Source organism: Glycine soja, chromosome 9, assembly GCF_004193775.1.
Source record: "Glycine soja cultivar W05 chromosome 9, ASM419377v2, whole genome shotgun sequence".
Classification (NCBI taxonomy): Eukaryota; Viridiplantae; Streptophyta; class Magnoliopsida; order Fabales; family Fabaceae; genus Glycine; species Glycine soja.
This window is the reverse complement of record NC_041010.1, coordinates 9540937-9562087: the sequence shown is the minus strand read 5'-3', so window position 1 is coordinate 9562087 and position 21151 is coordinate 9540937. Positions and strand designations below refer to the sequence as shown.

The 21151-nt window shown below is 32.2% G+C and overlaps 2 protein-coding genes across 2 annotated transcripts; both read right to left on the bottom strand.

The window, feature by feature from the left end:
• Positions 1-510: 510 nt before the first annotated feature.
• Positions 511-3823, bottom strand: LOC114425727 (pentatricopeptide repeat-containing protein At3g06430, chloroplastic-like). Its single transcript, XM_028392678.1, has 2 exons — positions 3413-3823; positions 511-1964 (listed from the first exon to the last, which is right to left on the bottom strand). The coding sequence occupies exons 1-2, from the start codon at positions 3749-3751 to the stop codon at positions 846-848; spliced, it is 1458 nt and encodes a 485-aa protein (XP_028248479.1). The 5' UTR covers positions 3752-3823; the 3' UTR covers positions 511-845.
• A 2503-nt stretch (positions 3824-6326) lies between these two features.
• On the bottom strand, positions 6327-17932 carry LOC114367791 (squamosa promoter-binding-like protein 1). Its single transcript, XM_028324988.1, has 10 exons — positions 16735-17932; positions 16318-16502; positions 14023-14675; positions 13574-13648; positions 13375-13482; positions 13169-13283; positions 12905-13046; positions 9557-9707; positions 8284-8919; positions 6327-7295 (listed from the first exon to the last, which is right to left on the bottom strand). Exons 1-10 carry the CDS (start codon positions 17313-17315, stop codon positions 6843-6845), a joined length of 3099 nt encoding a protein of 1032 aa, XP_028180789.1. The 5' UTR covers positions 17316-17932; the 3' UTR covers positions 6327-6842.
• Between the last annotated feature and the right edge of the window lie 3219 nt (positions 17933-21151).

Here is a 21151-nt window from a genome sequence, read left to right as displayed (position 1 = left end):
TAAAAATATGATAAGTTTGCATGCAAATGAAAATGTGTTTCTTGTGATCAAATTTTGACCTTAGGTTTCATATCTGGCCATTAGCTAATTCTCACTAACCTGCTGAAAATGGTTTATTATTGGATTGCATGGTTGAAACAGTTCAGATGCTGTATTGATAATTGGTTGAGAATCTGTTAGACACTGATTTGATTTATGCAGGCTTAAATATTTCTGGAACTAGTTAGACTATATGTTGAACAAAAGCAACTCATTTCAGAGCATGAATTTGCATATAAATACTAATAAATAATAATCTAGGTTAACTATCAGTGTAATATGCCAAATACAACCCCAACCTAAAAACAATACAATAACATTCGAAGAGTTTCTGTAGAACAAATTTTCTACTAGATTCATCATAAGGGGAACAAATATATATCAAAATGCAGGAATTTCATAGCCTTCTACTGATGCAAAAAGTGAACCGAAATTCAAGAATAAAAAAAAAACCTTTGATTATTCTATTCGTTGTCAAATGTATGCTTTTGCTTTCAAAAGAAATTTCATTGTCACCAAAACTTTATTGTCATTTTCAGGTGTTCAAGATTCCATTGCATATCAGAAGAACCATACATATATCGGCATCAAAACACAAAATGATACCGGCTATATTTACTATAAACCTACATCAAATTAGGTAGGAGTCATCACTCATTGTGAAAAAAAGAAGCATGACTACCCAACTGGTTGATTCTTTCACATCAAATTAAAAAACTCTCAACCTCTACTTCAAAAGGATGGAGGAGAGGCAGATGAATTAGCAGCCTGGCTTCTAAACAACAACTCAACCAAGGATTTCCGCCTCAGTCCTCAGTCTCATTCAATTTTTTGTCATCAGACATCATCATCCGTTTTTCCTGCTCCAAATAGTGTATTTTGTCATTCATACCTTCTTTTCTGTATGCTTCAATCATGACAGAGTATGTTGTGTTATCTGGATGACATTCTTTTTCTTTCATATGCTTGAAAAATCTTTCCATTTCCGTCAAAGCATCTTCCTTTGCACATGCAGATATGATTGCATTGTAAAAGGATGTATTCACACATATCTGAAGCTTCTCAGCCAAACTAACACTGCTGATTACTTTATGGAAGATACCTGCATTAGCATAGCCATTAATAAGAAAGCAGAAAGTCTTAGTATCTGCTTTCAAACCCTCAGCATACATTTGATCAAATGCACGTTCCATGTTTTCAGCATCACCAACAGCCGCAAATGCCTCAATCACGTTGTTATAAGTTGAGGTTGTCCATGGACATTTTACCCTGCGCATACACTGCATAACTGATGACATTTTGTCATACATTCTTTTACTACCATAAGCTGCAATTAAAATATTAAACGTGCTCCTTTGAGGTTGTATCCCAAAACTACAAAATTTGTCATACCATTTCTCCATTATATCAATCTGACCCTTATCACCAAAGACACTGATGACTGTGTTCATTGTCCAAACATCAGGCTTGCAAGTAGTGCCCTCCATCATACTTGACACTATTTTCTCCATCTGATCAAACCTCCCAGCCTTACCATAACCACTCAGGATGAGGTTCTGGGTGTAAGTGTTTGGCACAATAGATCTTTTAGCCATTTTATCAAACAGCAACTCTACCATTTCAAATTTTAAAGAATCCACAAGAGCTTTTATCAAGGTACTGTAAGTGAAAATATCAGGCTGGCAACTGGGGAGGTTCATCATCTCATCAAGAATTGACAACGCCTCATCAACCAGGTTGTTCTGGCAAAATGCTGCAATTAAGGCTGTGTAAAGTTCAGTACTTCCACAACCATCTTCGTGTATAGAGTTAAACAGCTCATGGGCACGAAGCGGTTGACTGGATTTTCCAAGCAACACAATGAGTTTCATGTAAGTATCTTCCCTTGGTTGGTAATAGGGTTGCTCTCTAAGCATGTCAAATAACTGTGCATACAAAATACTAATTTGAGTATAATACTCATAAGAACGGAAGATATTCTTATGTACTCCAAGAGCTATACACAACTATTGAAATTTGATCTAAACTCTAGTAAATAACGTTTTAAATTTAATCCAACAACAGGCGTGGACTGTGGTCTTGCTGCCCATACGTTGGAATTTTTGTAGACCAGTCACAAATCACAATCCTTCGGAATAAAACAAAAATCTTGGTTTTAGCTCCTGCACATTTTTTTATTGGATTTACTCTATAAATTTTAAGATTTGAAAATGCCAAATGGTCTCAATTATGAGGTAGCATACATCTAAATATGTCACATTACATGGCATCTTAGAGTCGCCACTGGTATATTTAGATGCATTTCACAACATCATTGAATGGTGAAACTAACCATAAAAAAAATTAAAATTATGATAAACAAAACCAACAACAAAAAATTGCAGAAACTGCAAGAGAACTGAAATATATTTAAAGTTTTCTTTTCAATTAACTCAGTAATAAAGGAGAAAAGGGATACAAAAAGGACAAAACTCAAACGCAATACTATAAAGTACTTGGTGTTGTTCTCCAATGAAATTGGGAGTTTCACTCGGTAATACATGATGACATTTAACGGAATCTTTTGTTAATATTGAAGTGAAACTCCAATTTTGATTGAAGAACACCACCAACAGTACCTATGGTATTGCATCTGAGTCTTGTTAATACTTAAGAGTAAAGATATATGGATATTTGCTACAATGCAAACCATCTATTAACACCTCTTATTTTTTTTTATCTATGTCATTTTGTCACATCATGTTCCCTATCACATCGCATCTACACTTCTCTCTTCCTCTAGGTGTATATGACAACTATGGATAATTTTCTAACTTTAAAATTAGGATAAATAGTTAAATTTGTTCTTAAAAGTGTAAGACACTAACAAATTAGTCCGTGAAAGATAAAAAAATTCAAATTTAATATTTGATTGTACAAAAAGTGCGATAAATTAATCCTACAGATAATTTGATGACAAATTGGTCCTTAAACTTTACAACTTAATGCAAATTGGTCATCAAAAAATACAACTTATTGTTAAATTGATATTTGAACATTAAAACTTAATGACAAAATGGTCTTACAAATTTAACGTAAGACTAATTTGTCACACTTTTTGTACATTCAAAATTTATATTTTTCATCTTTCAGGACGAATTTATCATCGCAACACACTTTGGGGAACTAATTTGGCTATTTACCCTAAAAACTAATAAAGGCAGTAGTGCCATACTACTGCAGTACCGAAATGAAATCATCTTCAATTAATTGAACATAAGAATATCAAAATTCAAACATTCAATTAACAAGCACAGTTATACAAACAGAAGTTTCTCAGCCTAAAAAAAGAAAAGGGTAATTTTTTTTGAAGCAGAAGGTGGTAATGACATACCTCAAGGGCTATGCTCCAGTGCCTCTTGTGAATTCGATAGGATAAGACTTCGGGGAGAGAGTGGACCCAAGCCTTACCACTCTTCGTTTCCTCCTTCATCTTTTTCTTCTTCTTAATTCGTGTCTTTTCCAGATTCTCAAAAAACAATGTTTGGGGAAATTCTCTTACTTTCGGGGGCTTCGGTGCCGGAGCGGGTTTTCGGGTAGAAGATGCAGAGACAGAGGTTTTCGACGCTGAAACTGAGACGAGGGTTGTGAGGTTGGTGTTGGGTTTGGGTTTGGTGTGGAGAATGGGAGATGGAAGAATGGAACAAGAAAGTGAGAGGGACATTGAAGCCATGGAAACAGAGTCAGAGGACAGATAACTAGAGCTCTTGTGGAGTAAGCAAGATTGTTCCTTTGAAGTTTGAACTGTGTCCAAACCATTTGATTTTATTATATTCTTTGTCCTCAATCTCTTTTATTTTTGACAAATTTTATTCTTAATTTTTTAATTTGACATATTTTATTTTCAATTTTTTAAAAATTTATAAATTTTACTTCACACGTTTATCTATTTATAAGCATAAAATTGAGAATAAAATTTATAAAAAAAAATATAAAAAGTTAGGATAAAATTTACTAAAAAATAAATGACATTCTATACCTCAACACAACAAATTAAAGTATCATTCTAGATATCATATGACCATTAGAGTAATTATTATTACTTAGGTTAATAATTTTCAATAATATGATAGTTTAAATTTAGTTAACATATCTTGACATTTAGTAAAACAATAAAACACATCTTTATATATTTTTACTCTTTCATCACAAATATTTTTCTTTAGACAATCAAATCTTGTTTAAGATATTTTCATGTACTAAATATAAATATTATGATGTTAGATTTTTCCCAATCTACGTCCAGCAAAAAAAATATTTTAATTTTGTGAGAACAAAAAACATAATAAAAGTTTTACAAGAATAAATTTTAAATATTTTTATATTTATAAAGGTGAAAAGAAATTAGTCAAATAAAAAAAATATTATCATGTCATTAATTCTGTTGATTTGAGTGAAATTGAACTTGAATTTTTTAAGTAAAGTTTTAAATTTTTATCTTGTAGATAAAAAAGAAAACGTAATTAAGAGAAAAGATTTTATTAAATGGTCAAACAAATTCTTCAATGGAATTAAGTCATTAAAAAAATTTGACTTGTGAATATTTTATCAGTGGTACAAAAATATGTTATATTAACTATTAAATATGAATATTTTTTGTAAATAATAAATTCAAACGTTATTTCATGTTTATCATGTGAAAAATTAATCTCTAAGAAGAAAATATGATTAATTTATTCTTGAAAACAATTAATTTCACCATCATTAGTGATGGGAGGAATGCCAACTAAGTGATAGGAACACAGTGACAAAGCAATATGCAGTGGAATAAATTTCCTTCCAATTTGCTAGAACGTACCAGAAGCACTAAACAATATAACAAAAAATAGAAAACAAAAATGCATGCAACATTAAGATTTTCCAAGTGAAAAACTTTTCAATGTAACGATAAAAACCACATGTCATCAAGACAAAAAAAAAAAATCATTTCACTATGATATATAAGGGTACAAAAAGAGTTTCTAACAAGTTCATAGAACAACCAAAATAACAGAGCACCATCGTTTACAAATGAGAAAAGTAAGAAGATCAACACGCAAAAACATTGTTGCTCCTGTGAACAATTTATCTGGCACTCCAGACCTCTAACTAAACACTAATCCTACCGTTGAAAACCAAGAATGTAGTCTGATGAACCTGCTGATCAAATTTAAGCATGATCCAACAGTGAACAGATTTCTACTGTGAGTTGATGGTGGCTGCTAGATGAGTATGCTTGTCCTTCCTTCAGTTCACCCATGCTAAACTCAACATCATTCGCTTCTTTATCAGAAAAAGGTAATTGGATGAAAGAGAGTCCTCCTAAAGAGTAGTTTTCTATTTTTCTTTTAATATCTTGTTTTATAACTAAGACTTAACCGTTTTTAACCTTGGAGCTGCTTTACCATTGGTTCTTCAAGAGATGCCTACCTTGGTTTTGCCAAAAAAAAAAAAGAAGTGATATTACGAGTAGATGCAATTGTTTATTAAGAAAACAAAGATAAAAGGAAGCCCTAATATATTGTTTTATTTGTTTTAGGCTGAGGTGAATAAAGAGAAAGAAAAGGTAACCATGGAAAAAGTTGTCATTAAAACACTTCACTTGATTTCTCTTTATAGAAAGCCTGTAGATACCTCTCCATTTTTGGTGCCTAAGGCTTTATACCACCTTCTTGGTATCTTTCTTACCTACCACATATTGTCCCATTTTTTAAGCATTCTTATTTCTAACACAAGGACCATGCGTAATAAAAGTTCCCTTTTAACTTTAACTTTATTTTTGCACACTTGTATCCCCGTCTTCATCCTTAGGTTCTTAGTCTTCACTCCCCCGAGAGTCCTAGTGTCCTACATATCATTTGCACTTCGTTGTGTCTTTGAAGACCCTTCATTCATAACTCTTCCTTGAAACTCCGTTGTTTTGCTCCTTTCAATTGCTTCCACTTAATCCTTAAAATTCTATCCTGAAGTTTGCTCTTTGCTACCCTTTCAACTTACATCAAGGACCAATTCTTTGTGTTGAGTTAGTCAAGTTCATCCCAGGTATCACTTTATTTTTATTGTATTATCTATAACTCTTACATCCATGACTGAGTCTCTGAATTGAGTGGTCAAGCTCCCTCCAAGTATCACTACTGTATTGTATTTTATTGCTATAACACTCACGTCCAAAACTAGTGATTTTGACAAATTTTGAATGCAAGATATTGAGATTATAATCCTTCATTATAAATAGATAAGCAAGGAGGAAAATATGTGGGATAACTGGATAAGTAATGAGAATCCCAATTCACAATATTCAAGATAGAAAAAAAATTACATAAAGCTTCATACATAAACCAATGGTTGAAAACAACAGGTGTACATAATGAAACCCAAATTCAATATGAAGTCCCCTGCAAGTTACATAATTCTCTTGTTACTAGTCAACTACATTTAGTTGCTTATATAATTTTCATAATAACATCAATAAATAAGATAACATCAAAGCATACTCACCTGTAGTAAATCTTATATAATTATTGATTGATACAAAGTACCCTTCTAAATACCGGCAAGCTCCTATTATCTTTGCATATACGTGAACTAATAGCACCATCTACCTAATATTTGATAGATAGCACAGTGAGCATTTTATGCTGAACATCTGAAGTGAAGGTAAACAAACCTTCCCTACATATTTTGATGACAGCTACTATCACAGATGTATATACTCAGAACTAAGACTTTCACACTCCAAAAAACAAAAGTGCATGCCTACTGCAAAGAATACCTGATATACAACATTAGATTGACCCATACTCCAATGATTCCCAGCTGAATGGCTGGAATACATAGTAAACTTTGGGTGAACTTTTGAAGAGCAAAGCCACACAGACACACACGGCTGCAATGGCCACCATTGACAGCATTGCTGGCCTATAAACCAGTGCCCTTCTCATGCCACCGTACGCCAGCTTTTGCTGGCATAGCCCACAACGACGTGGCATTGCTGTTGTTTCAATCTTCTCAGTCTGCAAACTTGAAACTTTTGATGATCTGTGCCTATCTGATTGCTTCTGCTTTGTGTTACTATCTACAAGGGTGCCTGGGATATCAAGCACGTGTTGGCTTTTGCATGTGTTGCTTGTTTTACTCTGGACAAGTTGAATGTAAGAGTAGTAGCCCCGCATGGATGCATAGTCATAGGGGGTCAAACCTGTAGCATCCTGAGCACTTTTCCATGCCTCAGTTCCCACCTGAACATGGAAAACATAGGAGTAAAATATTTTATACTAATTCCAGCCACATGTAAATTAGTTAATAGTCAATTGACTGAATCTTGCACAGGAGCTTGCTCAAGAAAATGAAAAATGGGGAACAGGGAGAGTGCTTTTATGTATTAAAAGAACAACGGGAAAGTTTGTTTCCCATACTTGACTTTTTTTTAAGTATTAAAACATTGTTCCATGAGAATTTTTTAGCTATCTTTAATCTTTCTCACAAAACTGTTCCCGCGGAAGAAGTGTGAATCTAACATTGAAAAAAAAAACATTACTGCAGTAAAAGTACCACGTTACTTTTATGACCAATCAAATAGATTATAGTCATTTTTAAGAATCAATGATTCTCAGAATTTATGATTTTCAGATATAAAAAAATCTTTCCTTATACCAAACGTCCGTCTAAGGGGTGTTTGGAAGAACTTGGAGCATATTTGAGCTTATCTTATCCTGAGCACCAAATAGGCATTTAGAAGCTTATAAAAGTGGTTTATGACCCTTCTCAATTCTTTTTTTTAACCCATTTCAATAAATTTCATGGTGAAACTTATCAAAATAAGCTCTCTTATTAAATAAGCAATTAATCTTATGCTTACCTAATGTTCCGTAAATGAATATAATTTTGGATTTCAAAACATAAGTAGGGATATTTTAGTCAATACACCTGAAATGTTTTAAATCCCCTCCTTTTCCCTCCAAATCCCCCCAATATTAGAGGCAAGCAAAAATTGGATGTGAAGGGATTCTGCTCCCCTCCCCTCTTAAAAAATGAAATAAACAATTAAATTTTATAAAAATCTCTCCTCATCCCTCCCCTCCTATAAATTGAACTAAACAATTAAATTTTATAAAAATCTCTCCTCATCCCTCCCCTCCATTTCCCCCCACCCCCAATCAAACACAAGGTAGTAGGTACAGTTAAAAAATATATATGATGCACACAGAAGAGAAGGAAGGGAATTACCATTCCTGGATCATCAGTTAATGCATCCAATACATTCTCCGAACCATGCATACTTGCTGCAACATGAAGGGGAGTCAACCCAACAGGCCCAACAGTATCAGGTCTGAATATGAATCTGTCAGGGGACTTGTTGACTTGCTTCTCATTACTGTCTCCACCATCTGAAGCTTTAACTGGCACAAATTTTAATAGTATTTCCACCATAGGCCGACAATTTCTTTTTACAGCTTTGTGTAGAAGACCCATCTCTAACAAAGCTAACTCAACAGAGGCATGATCTCCAGTATCAACAGTGCCCTCAAAGATAATGTTCAAGAGCTTTTTCATCACAGCACACCAGTCATGGTCCATAGAGAAGCCAACAAGCCATATGAACCGATTAAAATGGAAGCGATCTTGGACAGGTGCCATGGGACCTAGCCTAACTTTCACACGACTTCTATGAAGGAGCCAACCCATTTCTTGTATGAAATACAATGCTTGAGTCTTTTCTTCCATTAGGTTAGTTTTTATCTGGTTGTCATCAGCCATCTCTGCTGCCTCAATGACATTGTCTAGCGTACAGATCTCTAAACAAATTTCTTGCTCTGCCACTATGAATGGAAAGGAACAGCTGCTAAGACCATTGTCTTCCACCTGAGTAAAGATTATCAAATCAGATATGCAAATATAACTTATATCTGATTTGGGCAGAATATCTTTTATGTGATTCTAACTCTTGACAATTCTATGCTTCAACTTCAGAAATCATCAATCTCCATGCTTGGTATGGTATGGATAGGTTACTTGCCTCCATTCAGCCATTTGTTAAACCATTTTCTAAATGATTTGAAAATTTATAGTTTCGCAACAGGAATAAAGCATCTCTTTAACATAACTAGTCATGCCTAAGAAAAAGCCACAAAATTACATATTAATCAATGTCTCGAGACAGGAAAAGTGGAGAGGTGATGTCAATTTAGGACTCACTCTCATTTATTGAATGGTTTTCAACAGTTCATACTTCATAACAGAACCTAAAACTATACAGGACTTTCAAAGTTTATTAAAGTTACCAAATGCCAGGCGTCAACAACAGTATATACTATAGATCCAATCACTGAGAAAAATTAATGAAATATCAAAAAGTATGCTCCAGTTCTTTCTGAGCTTCAGCTAGGCTAAAGAAGTTCATATTGAAGAAAAGAAAAATTACTTTGTGAACTTTGCTGAAAGGAATGCCAGCGCAAAAAACATATTTTCAAAAATAATTATGACCATGAGTAGATACCACCTCAATAAACCCTCTTCCAGTCACATTCGGTACATGACAAGAGAAACTGAGATGCTGAAGCTCTTGATGTCCATTGACTGCATCAGCACTGTCAATCAAATCATAACAACTATCTTGTACCAGATACTTCCCTTCAAGTGCACAGAGCAACCTGAAATCAAAAGGAATGGATTAACTTCTGGTCCAATTGCAGTAAACAAAATCCAGAACATGGATCTTCTTCCCTTCCCAATTCTATGAATATACAAGAGAAATTGTCTAGCATGGTCTCTAATCTTTTGCCATGTGGATTTTGACAGTTCCATTTGGCAAGAACTGATATATTCTTCAATTGTATCATTAACACTTAAATTTTCAAAGCCAATATCTACTATATTTATTACTTTTTACCTCTTTCTTAAATACTTCATGTTTATCTCTTTCTTTCTTTTCACCAAATTACCCATTAAATTTATTATGTTTTTTCTTCCATTTTTTTCTTCTCTCAAAATATATATACTTCAAAAAATGTGAAAAGTTATTTTCTAAAATTTATTCAGGATTACATGTTGCTTGAACAATCAATCAATAATAGTTATATTTATTTATTTGTATAACAAAATTAAATACATATTTAAAAGACTAAAAAGACAATTTAAGAATTCAAAAAGATACTTACCTTACATTAAAACAAATATTAATCACATAATAAATATTAGTATTTCTTTTTTTCCATTTTCATCAAATATATAAATTAGATATATTATTTTCTTCAATCTTTTTAGCAATAAATTCAAAAATATTATTAAATTAGATGATAAAATAATAAAAATTATGGCATACATAATGAATGTTATAAAAGAAATCATAACATTCCTTAAATAATTGATATAATTTTCCATTACAACACAATATTTATACGTTTTATTATCTTTAATCTCATTATTACAAATTTTAATGAAAAAATATTGAACAGTATTTATTCAATTTACATTTTGAATGTTTGATTAATAACATTTTTATTTTATAAGCCAAAGTTTTTTTTTAAATATATACAAGACTATGTTGGAGGGCGAGCCCTGGTGCAGCGGTAAAGTTGTGCCTTGGTGACTTGTTGGTCATGGGTTCGAATCCGGAAACAGCCTCTTTGCATATGCAAGGGTAAGGCTGCGTACAACATCCTCCCCCATACCTTCGCATAGCAAGTTTTTGAGGGCGAACCCTGGTGCAGCGGTAAAGTTGTGCCTTGGTGACTTGTTGGTCATGGGTTCGAATCCGGAAACAGCCTCTTTGCATATGCAAGGGTAAGGCTGCATACAACATCCCTCCCCCATACCTTCGCATAGCGAAGAGCCTCCGGGCAATGGGGTACGAAGTTTTTATATACAAGACTATGTTGAATTCGATAAATGTTAATTGTTTAGTTTGTTAGTTTTTGTTAACGGGAGGATTCAAACCCACGACCTATCCCTCCCTCCCTCTCTTCACCCTTTACCACCAAGCCAACCTTTTTTTTATCAGCAAAAAATATGAACTATATATTATATATACTATAGATACATCTATATAGCACCAGTGGTGCTGGTATACACAACCCATAGGCATCCCCCCTCACGAAATCCAAAGAATCTTAACAAATACATTTGAGATGTATAGTAGAAAGATTCTGTGGATTTATCACTGAATGATAGCCCCAACCTCAAAAAATGTTCCCACAACAAAAAATCCCCCTAGTGCTTTTCTACCCCACTCCTCCCCTTACAAAATTCATCCTAGCATTACTACTCCATACTTGGAATGGGACATTAAAACCCTTTTCCAGTGCCTTCAGCCACGACCAAATGACGAACATCGCATTATCCAGGACTGTTTCCCCTCGAAATTCCTTGTTGTTAAAGATGTACTTGTTCCTATGACGCCAAATACACCATGTTACAGCAGAACCTTATATCTCCTTATATTATATTGTATATATATGATTAGATAATTTTTTTAAAAATTTCAAATATTTAATTAAGGTTGAATTATTTTACTTGAAGAAAATTATTTTTAATAAAACAGTGCAAAAAATTAAAATTTGAACATTAAAAGTTAATTTAACTAATTATTGATAAATATTGGATTTACTTAAATACCAATTTTTAATAGCAATTATTCATAAGGTGTTACTTAAAAGTATAAACACGTCAAATGAATTGCCAAATAAAATCATACTTACATCATTCACATAGAAAATCGGGAGTATTATATTATAATAATTAATCAAGTGAAATTATTATAGAATTCATTTTGATTACCCACCCATGGTTTTAAATATCACCAATAATTAAATACGTGAAAATAGAAAATTGTTTATTGGATATTTAGATACAATCTATCTAATTAATATAATGCATACTTCTTTTATTGTGTTTTTTGGAGTTTAAGTTTTTTTTTTTTTACAAATGGAATTTAAGTTAGAGGGCGTTAAATACACACTGTCTGATATTTTTAATTACTTAAAAAATAAATATTAAATATTTTTAAATATAAAAAAATATTTTATTTTAATAAAAATTTACACTTATTTACTTAACTTATACATGATGTATCAGATAAAAAAAATGTTAATAAACATTGGATATAAAGGAAGTGAAAATCACTTGAATTTTGTTTATAACTGTAGTTCAAAGATCGGGTTATAAATTTCAAATTAAACATCGTATATAAAATATTCATTCTAAAGAAAATAACTAATTTTTTAACAAAATTGTGTTTAATGATTGATACTCTTACACTGGACCTTAACATTTTATATACACCCACACACACATATATATATATAGAGAGAGAGAGAGATAAATAATTTTCTCATTATAAGTATGTTATTATCTTATGTTTCATTATATTTCTTTTATAATAATATCTTCTCCAATAAGTTTTAAATAAATATAATTAAACATGTTTTACATTTTTAGTTATTTTTTATTTAATTCTACCATACAACACACAAGTGATATACTAGTTAGGAAAAACTATACACCTGGACATTTAAGAAGTGTGTGTCTCTCTCTCATCCATTTTTGAAACTGTTTCAGTGCCTGGAAAAGTATTGCATATCATTAACCATATGAAGTTATATTTTGTTTGAAAATCCTATCTAATCCTATTGCAAGATCTAAGGCATACAAAATATCTACAACCATATGAAGTTATGTTTTTCCTTTTTCTTAATTCCTTCTTATGAATTAGTATGTCCTGCAGTATAATAACTGAGGTAAATAGAGCTCAACATATGCCTCTGCGGCTCCATCTATGCTCTCATCTAGAGCAAGAACCTCTTAAGTCTAAACTAAGCAAATTCAAATCATCAAGCATATAGAGATTTACCTCGTGTTAGACAGCAAAAAATTGAATCCTTTCACAACAAATTGAGCACTTGAACTTGCAGAAACAGCAAGTGGTTTAACGCATAAAATTTGACAATTTTGCGGACTTTTGAGGCGCAATGGTGCATCTAAGACCACCTGACCTGCAGGAGAGATTTATGAAATAAAATATATTTTAGTCACAAAAGTAAATAGAAGATTTTAGTGCTAATTGAAATATAATCAATTGAGAATAATGCAGACAACACAGTGATAGAGAGCAAACCATTATACAGAAAAGCTACAGAGTGCTGCACTCTTGTATATATCCATCCTGTTCTCCAGAAAGAATCATTTGGCGCAGCAAGCTTTCTCAAGCTGGATTCTAGATTGTAGCATAGCTGCATTAAGAAATAGTAATAAATAAGCAACATTTAGTATTGTTCCCATGGTTCCAGTAGGCAGCCTATATATGATTATATCAAATTATACCTCTTCCCAAGCGGAATTTTCTAGACGGAGATATATAGTTAATATGATACAGCCTGGCCTTATATAGCTCTCTATCTCTGTGGGACTGTGGGATAACCAGTTAAGGATCTGGTAATCAAAGAAAAACATAAATAAAACACCATTCAAAAAACAGTGTAGTGAAATAGTTTATAGCAATTTCAAGGCAGCAATGAAGTACCTGTGATCGGAGAGCATGGGGGAAATCATTTGGAGCCTTGCCAAATAGTTTGAAAACAATTCGATCTGTACGACTCTGTAAACAGAAAGCAAACAAATAAGATGTCAATAAATACAATCTTTTGACAGGCCACCAGAAAACAAAGTTACGCTATACATGGTAACCAATTAAATGTATATTCGAGTTGACAAATACAAAAGCATGACTTTTCGAAAATTTACATCAGGTATCCAATTCGATGGATTTTCTATGGCCGAGAAACCTACATGAATATTTGGATAAGATTACAGATAAATAAACCATGAAAAAAATGAATTGTAAGGTTGTTTCCCAAATAAATATAATATACCAATCCAAGCATGCTTTATAGTCTACACATAAAAGTAATAGGAACATTATAAAATTATACAGTAATGAGGAAATAAATCCAAAATATTAAAATAATATACCTGAGCTTCTCCACTAGAACTAGATGGTGACTGGGTAGAGGTTGAATCTGAGTTTCTACTTGTCTGTGGTGGACTTGACTTGAGAGAGTCACATTGGATCCATAAAGGATGATCAAGAGACCCATTCCCTGAAGGCAGAGGAGGACAAGAATTCCTCGTGTTCTCAACATAATCCTGTACATCATCATATACATTATTCAGGTCAATATTACTTAACCCAATTCTTCCAACTGTAGTCTGTGCTGCAACTGATTGGGGTGGAAGGCCATCCCTTGACAGAAGTACATTTGAGGACTGCGGTACTGAAGGAGATTTTAAACTTCCTACTCCATCACTGCCTGAAGCTATACATTTTTTAGCCATATCATTAGCAGGAGTCGTCTCACGTTGTACCATAGACTCTGGAGGGTCCCGATGGATTAGACCATCATCCATTTTGATAGAAGAATCGAAAGGTCTGGATGGTTCAGGGCCATCAGAATTTGTGTTAGGAACATTCTGCGCAGCTCCAGATGTCCCAGCTTTTACCAAACCTTGAGATCCCTCTAATAAAGACACTATATTTCTTCCATTAATTGTACCAGCCAGACTTGCCAGGTTCCTCAAAAGATGTGATAGAACATCCTGGTTCCTCATATTATCCGAGCCATTTGCTGCAATTTATAGAAGGTAGAATATGTTGAGTCAAAAAAGTATGCCAATAATGAAATCCAACATTACAGTAGATAGACATAAAAAACCAAGAAGCATAGATAATTAGAATAAGTTCAAAGGGAAACTTTCGTCTTTTCCAATAAATATTTTAGCAGAACACACACTCACTAGAAGCCTAAACCTTCCAGCTTTCTAGTGATCCAATATTTACGTGCCCAAAACATGGAAGGCAAACCAAAATAAAAATGGAATGATAATGATAGTACGGTGAATCATTATTCTGATGATCAATTTGGGCTAACTTTCATTACACAAATGATTTTCCTATCAATGCCATCAGAAAAAAATAGACTCTTAACATCATCATAGCAACTAAGCAAGTCCTTCATTTAAATAACCCTTATTAGCATCATTAAATTGTCACTACTACAATCAGGCCACACATTATATTCATAACTTAAGGTAACACATTCCAAATCATCCCTGTTAGCATTAGCAATTCAACACTGAATTACCTTTTAAGACTTTACAAATTCAACTTCAAGTTATAAATGTTGGGAACCTAAACTCACTAGTACTAGTTACAATAATACTAAAATACTACTAAATACAGAGATTCAGGTGCAGAGAGCCTATTAAATTTTTATGGTTTTTTTACAAGTAATACTATTAAATTCCAGCTAGCTGAATTAGGAAAACAATCAATTAGACAACCAACCTAAAGAATCCCATTGGTCCTGAGAATTAAATTGGGGCCAGTACTAAATTTCATAATTGGTATGCCTTTTAATTTCAGGATTAGAGTTCTAATTCTGAATGATAATTCCTAGAAAATAAAAACAACTATCTACTGCACTTCTTAACTCTTAACCTAAGCACCAATCTTATTTCCAAGAAACAAGAATAAATAAGATGCAATCTACATCCCACATACATATCATATAACAACTCCAGCCACCTAGGTTTAATACTTCAACAACCATCACCTCCACAACCTCCATTGCTTGCCACCACTACTTGGTTACTTGCACCACTGCTATCCAATATACTGTCTTTATTTCATATATCAAACAAGAAAATTAGAGCTAAACTCAGACTATAGTTTTATTTCGCAATCTATTATGCTTTTGCACAATAGCAAGGTTGCTACCATGTGACTTGGTGGCCATGGGTTCCAGTGACTGAAATAATCTCTCCACTCATGAGAGTTAGGCTGCTTATATTTGACCCTCCCCATACCCCAAAATAGGTTCCAATGCACTAGGCAATTCAATTCATCATGTAATGCCCATCAAACTCAGAAGTTGATAATGTTAGCTATATATATAGGTACCGTTTCTTGAAGATAATAATTAGTTGTTGTTTTTTCATTTTACCCCTTCAGAAAATTTATTTATAGTACCAAAGTTTCCGCATTAAAGCATAAATCACAATTTCGAAGATATCAATTAACGCCTGTCAGCAAGTTGTCATCCATGCAGAAACTTCCACCTTTTTCTAAAAACAATAATCATGATAATCAGATTTTGTCTCATACAAAGGATATACCAACAAAAGAATAAGCCAATAAGCAGCCAAATAAATAAATTAAGGTCATGACAAATGCCAAGTAGATAAATTTCTGAACACACACAAACTCACAATGCATATTGGACAGTATCCTTAGCAAACTCATTAACAGATAGCTACTGCCCTTTTCTTCATTCAGAGAGCCTCCATTAACTACAGTTGCATCAGGAAGTGTTTTCCTCCTCCTTTTATTGTGGCCTGCCAGACGCCTACGACAGCTTCTCTTCCCTTCATCAAATTCTTGAAGAACATGAAACCTGCCATAATGTTAAACAAGTTGTACCAACTGCTAAAGAAAAAATGTTCTGGAAATTAAAAATGCACGTAGAGCAGGTTTTAAACAATCAACTACAAGTAACAGGTTTGAAAACTTTACAACACAGACCCCCAGATTTTCCATCCATATATGTTAAAAAAAGTTAATATGATAAAAAGATCATAAATACGAAATGACTCCCCAAGAAACTATAATTTCATAACCTAACAAACCTGCTACACTGTTGACAGAATCTCTGCATAACATTTCCAACTAGTGCCTGGGTAGCCTTAGAATGCATATCACAAACTTTGTGGCGGCGATGGTAATCCTTCGCATTACTAAGATCAGCCCTACAATCTTCCACCTGACAAACAGCCCGGCTCGAAGTACTCGCGGTCATCTTTGTCTTCTTTCCACTTTTCTCCTCCCCTTCCATGATAGGGTATACTTGACCCCCAAGGTTCAAATTAAGAGAACCAGCTCCATCATTCATCTCCACCCCTCCATCGTCATTAACACCCCTCCTCCTCTTCTCCAATTCTCTCTTTCCTTCCCCGAGGTTAGCATCATCATATGCAGAAGACAAACTGTTAGAAGCACCGCCGGTTGCAAGAATTTCAGGATCAGTAGGAAATAACTCGCGGCTCCTACAATCTGATGGCACTGAATTCAGTTGCCTAGCAGTAAAAAGATCCCCATCCCACTTCCAATCATTCAAATCCCACTCCAAACTTCTCTTCCCAACACTCTTCATCTCAGGCACCACAGGTCCATACAAATACTGGTTTTTCCCCTCTAATTGAGACTCCATGAATCAAAATTCAAAACCACCCCCAGAAAAATAAAATTCAGCAAAATCACAAACACCCAGATTCCAAATCCACCAGAACACAACACCCAATTGGAGAAATTACATAAAAAGAAAAAAGAAACATAAAAGACTTCAAACCCTACCTACAAAAACACTAAATTTAACCACCCAGAAACACCAAATAACAAGCTCAGCCCACATGGATCCAAACAACAGCTACACACCCAAAACCAGCAAAGATGCCAGAATCAACCCTGAAATCATGGAGAAGCAACCCATGATTGCAAAATCCAAACATGCAGCATCATTTATCATGGGTAAAGAGCTCAATGTCACGGGTTTTGAAAAGGGGGTGGAAGAAGTTTGCAATCAAAAAGTGAAGGGAAATTGAAAGGAAGAGAAGAAGAAGAAGAAGAGAGGCAAAATAGGAAGTGGAGAGAGATGGGGGAGAAAGAATAATATAGAAGGTGGCCACAGAAAGCATGCGTCTCAAACAGAGGGAAAATTAGGAAAAGGTTAGGAACGAATGTGATGAAAATGCTGTTTCTGTGCTGAGACAGTGCCTCTCTCTCTTAATTTGTGTGTGATGCCATAGTAAAGGAATCTTAGAGACTATATAGTCTTTTTTTCTCTCTCTGGTAAAACTGAAATCAAGAAATTGTCAAAAAAGTATCAAACATAATATGCAATTATGCACACACTGACTGAGGGAGGTAACTACTGACTATGTTCATACGTTGCCATTGTTTTACTTTGATTAAATAGTAAAATTTACAATAAAAGTGTTATTAAATGAAAAAATGATTCTCAGAAGATAAAAAAATTAAATTTAAATTTAATATTAGCATGTAAAAATAAAATAAATTAGTCTGATTTTTTAATTTATAAGATAATTTTATTATTAAATTATAATGTTAATGATCAATTTGTTAATAAATTATATTTTTTAGGATTAATTTACCATAAATGTATCTTTAGGATAAATTTATCACATTATATATATATTTATAAACTAAATTTATTAATTTATTGATGTTTTACACTTTTATATTAATGAATTTGATTATTTATTCTTTTACTTTTATCCATTAACTTAAAAAAATAATCATAGATACTTTTTATAAATATTTTTGTTTATTAAATAAATACAAATACAATATACTACTACTAGGATGGTTTACTTGCAATTTTTTTTATTTTTATTTTTTGTTTTCATACTTTAATTATAATAAAATTGTCACTTTATTTTTATTATTCTAAATCAGTTTTAAAAGATTTCAATAAGAAACACGGAAAACAACTTTATTTTGTTTTCTATTTTTTTTATAAATCTTTAAAAAACAATAACAGAATCAAAACAAGGTGACAGTTTTATAATTAAAAAGTAAAATAGAAAACAAAATTGTTAATAATTGCTCCCATTCTTAGCTAATTAAAAACCATCCTATACGATCAATTATATGATAACTATTTTAATGATATAGTTTCATATTGGTTTGTTAATATAGAAGAATTTATTAGAAAATACTTTTTAAGATGTTAAATATATTTATTCTTATATATAACTCATTTTATAAAATATTAACAAGATTAAATGGATGATATAACAAAAAGGATAAAATATTACTCTTTTTTCAAGAAAGGTTCATGTATAAAGTTTATTTTACATATATTTTTAATGTAAAAAATGTTACACGGTGAATCAGTATACTATTAACTCTTTTGATTATATTAATGGAAAATTCTGATTGTATCATTATTCACTTTTGATCATATTTCTTCATATATAAATTATGATATTTCGAATGAAATGATATAATTTTCTTCCATAAAAAAAAACCCAGTCTTTAATGATTCAGGCAACTTTGGGAAAACTTATTTAGATTTATTAAAATATATTTTTTAACTTGTTTGAATAAGTTTCATGAAAATTTATTAAAATAATTTTTCAATCAAAACTATAAATAAGCTTTTTATAAAAATTTATTAAATAAATAAGTTTAATTTTGATACACGGTGATTTGCAAACAAAATATTATATTGTTAATTAATTAGAAATCATTCTAATATAATTTTTAAAATAATTAATAAAATATTACAATGATTTAATTAAAAAAAAATTTTGTGAGCTTAATTAAAATGTATTAACTGTGTTTTTATATTATCATCAAATTATTAATTCATCAAATGATCATTTTATTAAGCAGAATATTAGCAAAGAAAATCAACTTATACTATTAATGTAGGTCATACGTACGTTAAGGTTTGATAGTTTTAAATATTATTGTGTACAAGATAGATTAATTATAAACTCGACATCTTAATGCACTAATTAAGTCATTAATATAAGTGCTAACTACATTTTTTTTCAAATTTTATAATTGTACAATTTTAACTTCTCAAGTTTTAATTTGAAAAAATAGGTCATTTAAGTATTGCAATTGTACAATTCTTATCCCTTAATCTTTCTTTGAATTCTTAACAGATTTTAATGATGTGACACTGAATAATAATATCCCAATTGATGTGTTATTTGACACATATGCTAACGTGACTTAATTGTACTTTTATATAATTAAGTCACAACATGCATATATATGTTAGGAAATACATGAGCAATCACATCATTGACATGTTATCATCCAATGTCATGTTAGCAAATCTATTAAATATTTAATGAAACATCACCAAAGGGAATAAAATCGCACAATTGTAATACTTGGAAGACTCAATTCATGCAATTGGAATCTTGGGAACCAAAATTGTACAATTGCAATACTTTATATACCAAAATATAATTAAGTCATTTTATAATGTTAGAAATTACTTGCACTAATGACTAATTAATATAAGAATTTTAATTAGGATGTCTTAACATAAATATATTTTACATTATCATTTGATAATAGGTTGTCATGTATGGCAATGTTTTGGTACAAGTACAAACAAAAAAAAAGTGATTATGCACCTACAGCCTCAAGGAAGTGAGTTGATTCCTTAATGGTGGTTTTCTCATGTTTCATAAGAGAGGGGTGTATATGCAGGAATTCTAATGTTCAAATCAATTTAGTCAAAGTCAATAGGTTAAAAATGAAATAACATATCCTCTTTTTGTTGTTAAATTTGAGTTTTTGTAACATTTTCTCTTTAATTGGAGGGTGTATTGATACATACTATGACAAACACTTAAGTTGCATGATAACTTTTTTTTTATTTTTGCATTTTTTGGTAGACAATGGACAACACAAGTAGTAAAATAATGTGACATTTATTGCAATATCTTTTTAATATTAATTATCTTAACATGACAGTGGTGGTAATGGTGGCGACAACAACAATAATGGAGGCAATCGTGACATCAGAGGCAAAAATGTGATGATGGCAACAATGATAAGTAGTGGTGACAGTAACGATAGTGGTGGTAGCAATAACAATGTCATTGGTGGTAAGGATGGAAAAGTTGGTGGAAGTGGTAGTAGTGACGGTGGTAAGGTGGAGGTGGTGATGGTGGTGGTGGTGGTGGTGGTAACATCAATGATGGTAGAGATTATGGCGATGACGACGATTGTGATGGAGGTGTGACATTGGCAATAGTGTGGTGGTGACGACAATGGTGAAGGTGGTGGTGACAACCATGGAGGAGATGGTGTGAGAGACAATGGTGATGAATATTTTGTACTTGGATAAAAATTTGTTCCATAATTTGGTAACAAAAATGAACTTTTGTTCAATTGACCTTTATTTGATTTGTGTAATCCTGTGATATTTTTTAAATCAAATATGTAACAAGTATATTTGTATTGTCCGGTATCATTCTTTTGAACAAATCAAGTATA